The 4,913-nt window shown below is 32.2% G+C and overlaps 1 protein-coding gene across 1 annotated transcript in view; it reads right to left on the minus strand.

The window, feature by feature from the left end:
* Window positions 1-4,620: 4,620 nt before the first annotated feature.
* The window catches only part of LOC123269040, a 7,584-nt gene continuing 7,291 nt past the window's right edge, over window positions 4,621-4,913 (minus strand). Inside the window, exon 4 of the mRNA XM_044734539.1 lies at window positions 4,621-4,655. Coding sequence (XP_044590474.1) covers window positions 4,621-4,655 — 35 coding nt within the window. The remainder of the gene's footprint in view (window positions 4,656-4,913) is intronic.

Raw genomic sequence — 4,913 nt, forward strand, 5'->3', positions numbered from 1 at the left:
CAAGACGTAAAGCAATTTTATATGCATCATCAAGGGTTGCAGGATTTTGAACGCTAACACCATAAATTAAATCGTCTGGTAACCCGCGTTTAAAAGATTCCAAGGCTAGTCCGTTTAACATTTTCTTCATACCCGATAATTCGTTTTCATTATTAAAACTTTCACGTAATGATGCCATTGCACTTGTGCATATTCGTTTAATACGCGTATAATAGCTAAGTAATGATTCATTTTGTTTTAATCTAACTGCCTGAATATCTGCGCAATATTGAGGATACGATTTCTTTTTAGAAAAATATTCTTTTAATGCGTCTTTTAAATTTTCTATTGTTACTATTTCTTTATCTTCTAATGCATCTCGTGCGGTATCTTTTAATTTTGTACGAACTTTAGTAATAAAAGCAGGTTTCCGTTCCTCAGTAACTAATTGTAATGCTTGTTCTACATCCTGCAAAAATGAACGTAATGGCATGTTTTGCCCATCAAAATTGGGGACCATTGCTAATGCTTGTGTCATGGTAAGATTTTCTCCTAATGAGGTCATGGTTCGATCAGTAATCTCGAAATGACGAGACATTTCCTGAATTGCTTGCTCCATGTTTAGATTTTTAATATTCGATTTTTTTTTTTTTTTTTTTATGAAGTTATTAGTTAATTCCGTTAAATATTTGAAAGAAGAATTTTATATTTTTTTTTTTTTTTTTTTTAAAAACTTATTGTTTATCTGATTTTAACATGCGTTCTATTACAAGATAGAGTTCCTTAATATTGATTCGTAATAAAATAACGGATGCGAGCAAATCACGGAATTGTTTCTGATTATCCCTAATAGGTTGATTCAATTGCAAGGTTAAATTTCTGGTTTTGTCTGAATTAATGTCACTACTAGTACTTGAAACCTGATTATTAGAGTTTTCAGTTTCTGGAATATTCTTAACTCTTTTTGTTTGAGATCTTAAATAATATTGCTTTCCCGATTGTTTACGTTTCATTATGTGTAAAATGTGTTTTTATAAAATATTTTTGACTTAAAAATATTCAATTAATAATGTTTAATAAATATCTCTTTTATTTATTCTCGTTGAAACAACCAAAATAATTTAAATCGAATAATTCTATATAATCAAAATATTCAAATTTTATCAGTGGCTCTAATTCGTCTTCATGAAGTTCTAATAAGGAATCTATAAATTGAGATATAAAATCTGATGTGATATCTGGCCTTTTCTTCTATTGGTGGATATATTAATTCTACTTTATTACTAATTTCTCCTGTACTTGTTGTACTGCTTGATGATGATGATGGTGTGTTATCGATTTTTATAGTTGTATTGTTAGTTTGAGTATCTGTCTGTGTAGAGTCGCTATGTGATTCAATCTCCTTAGTAGAAGGATACAGTGTTTGACGCAATCGTTTGCTAAACAATATCTTTGATTTAGCTCTACGACCACGGATTTTCCTCATTCGTGAAAATTAAAAAAAAAACATTTAGAGAAAATCAATTTAAGTTCCAAATTTTTCCACTGAATGATTTAGGCACAGTGTAGGTTAATCATTCAACTAATCCAAACAATACAGGGAGCGCAACGCAACCGTTCAGGCGCCGACGCAACTTTCTTTTGTTTAGATTTTTAAATTTGGAAGAAATTGATTACTTGGAATTAGTGTTAAATTTTTAGTGTGTGATTATTTCGTTGAACGATTTAGGCACTAAATAGGTTAATCGTTCAACTAGTTAAACGAAATAGGGAGCGCAACGCAACTATGGAGCGCCGTCGCAACTGTTTTTCGCTTAACTTATTAATCATCTATTAAATCCTCATCAAGTATCCAAAACGTTATTGCTATCTTGGACACCCGACGTACTCGACAGATCAACCAAAAATATTTTTGTTTGATGGTCAATTGACAGATTTAATAGATAATTCAAGAAAGTAATATTACGTTTATTCTTGAATAAATACAATACAATGTGTGGGGTTTAATTATATTTGTTTGTTTTGATGCAAAATAATTTATTCTCAAAACCCGACTGTTGTAATAGTGTTATGTAATAAGTGTTATCTAAAAAAAAATGAGTTTAATTAAGAATAAACAACTTTACACAAAAAGAAACACTTTCACCAGCGTAATCCCACCGCTGTCACCAAATTTTCTACTGTCACGATCGAATAGGTCGAGACAGCGGAGTTTTTGTTAAAAAGATAAATATTAAAAGTTGACTTAGATAAACAGTTCAAATTTCTGATTACCGGATGATTCTACACTTTCAAGTCTGTTTTTATCTCAAATTCCTAAGCTATGAAATAATTAATTGATCGCGTCTTTTCCGGTTGAATAATTGTTCTTTATCTATCCCGATGATATCGAGCGGCTTATATCATAGGGGAGCCCTAGTTGCGACCCCGTGGCTAAGGTCAAGGGTAGTTAATGAACTGAAGGAAAAACAGGAGGCAGGTGGGTTTGGTGAATTATAGGTACTCGTGAATACCTCGTTTCTTACTGTAAGTTGGAAATCAGGTCTTATGAATGAGAAGAAAGAAAATGATTGGTTTCACACTTCAAATATATTCAATTTGTACTTACAAATTATTTAAATAGATGATACAAATTTAAGGACAATTGATGAATGCTGTTGAATATAATCTTCAATAACTCTGGATAATGCACAAATATGATTATAATTATTAATACACTTAACAAACTAAACTTTGCACAACGTTTCATAGGAGCTCCTTAATTTGACTAATCCATCACCTCCAATATACTTTAATTATCTAAGAGAATGGAATATTTATATCAGAGAATACTTTTCTCAATACCTTGATCATGCCAATAATGTAATAGAGACAGTAACTTATGCCATGTCGGGAAAATTAAGTCCTCGAGTTCTAAGTCCTCGAGTACTTTCACAAGCCCTAAAGGAATTTCGAGCAAACTGTACAAGTTGCAATTTACTAATTGATCCTGATGATATTTATTTAGGAGAAGTTGAAGTAAAATTCGACCTTTTTCAAAATTTCTTGTTCTTTTCTATAAAAGCTCCTCTTTTAGACTCTGTTGAATTCAGCCTCTTAAAAGCTCATCCTTATCCAGTTCCACAACAATGTGGAAACAAAACAATGTCCGCGTTCATACAACCTAGCTCTGATTATCTATTAATGTCCTCCAATAACCGATATTCCCCCATAACCCGGGATGAACTAAACCATTGTTATAAGTTCAAAGATTTCCTAGTATGCAAACCAAATTTTGTCTTCTTTGAAAATACCTCAAACGCAATTTGCGAAATAGATTTATTGACCACTCATTCACGAAGCAACTTACCCTCTCAATGCATTATTAAAATAAATAAAGATTTCAGACCATATTGGAAATCATTGGAAAAAAGCAACCGGTTGGTTATTTTCCGTTTCACATGTTGAATTACAGGAAATAAGTCATTACAAAATAGTAGATAAAATAGAGATTGTTGATTCAGGAATACTTACTTTAACCGATCCTTCCCACTCTTTAATAATTAATGACATTAATTTAATTGGATTCTCAAGTGACTCAGAAGTCATCACTTCCCAATCTACATATGAATTAGACTTAATACAGATTCGACCCAATATTTGTGAGCTACACTTTCCTGAACCAACCACCTCTATCCCTAACCAGTTATCATATGATTTTACCTTAAACAAGATTTTACATAAAATTCAGAACGTTGTCATCCATAATCATCCTAATCTCAATACATCATATCTTATTTTTGGCATGCTCCTAATTATTTCTATTATTATCACTAACATATTATATTTTAATTCCAGGAAACCAGTTGGAAATAGTCCTATTGAATCATACAGTCAGACTGAACCTACTTTCATTGAACCTGAAACGCATATATATGACATTCCTTCCAGTAGTGTAAGATCATTAACAACCTCACCAACCAATCCCGAGGATGAATCTAAATCCATCTACGTAGAAATGCGTGATATTCGACGAACCCTAACTTTACAACCCATACCTGAAGAAATTTAAATTTTAGCATCTTTCTTATTATTCTCCTAATCCTAAAATGTACCCTTTCAAACAAACTAGAGGAATAACTAAAGATTTTGTTGATCTCATTGTTCGAATAGTCGGTAACGATTTGAACCTACCCGAAATAGATTTACCTGAATCATCCTTCAACACTCATGGTAACAGGAGTTACCTTGCAGCATATATTATTTCTGTAAATGAAGAAGTAAAAACAATAGTAAAAGACAAGATTGAGCAATATATGCCAGAATATAAAAGGGAACTACGTTGGAAAAAGCAATATTACCAGGATCCCCTTTTTCCTAACAGATTATTACCCAAATTATTTAATGAAGATACTCCTGTTCATATTAGAACACCCTATGATAATTATGTATTACACATACTTAAAGAATTTGTAGAGTGTTTACAAATGGAATCTTCCTTCAGCTGAGTTAGTAGCTTGGGATTTCTTTTGTTGAACTTCCTAACTCTTTGGAATTATTTTATCAGCCATTTCTCTCGGGCCGAACAAGGCATAGTCCTCGTAATTATAGAGAAGAAATCTTATATTGGTTTTCTAGACGAATGCATTATATTCAAAATCCTCATGATGAACTAGTTCCTTCACCCCCTAGACTACCTTATTACAAATTACTTAATTTGGAAGTACTCTTTTTAAATAACCGCCGATTGAAGAAACCAAGAAATAGACGCCCGGTAAAGCATTTCCAAAATTGGCCATTCTGTGGACAAAGAAGAGAAAATCCTAAAAAGCCTTCCACCAAGATTGTACAATAACACTACCCATTTATTTGCCCCAAGAAATTGAGGATAGTTGCAAAAGATACGGATTAGATTCTTTGTTGTAAACAGCTTTCTACCAGCGGTAGAATTAGGT

This window comes from Cotesia glomerata, linkage group LG7 (genome assembly GCF_020080835.1).
Source record: "Cotesia glomerata isolate CgM1 linkage group LG7, MPM_Cglom_v2.3, whole genome shotgun sequence".
Taxonomy (NCBI): Eukaryota; Metazoa; Arthropoda; class Insecta; order Hymenoptera; family Braconidae; genus Cotesia; species Cotesia glomerata.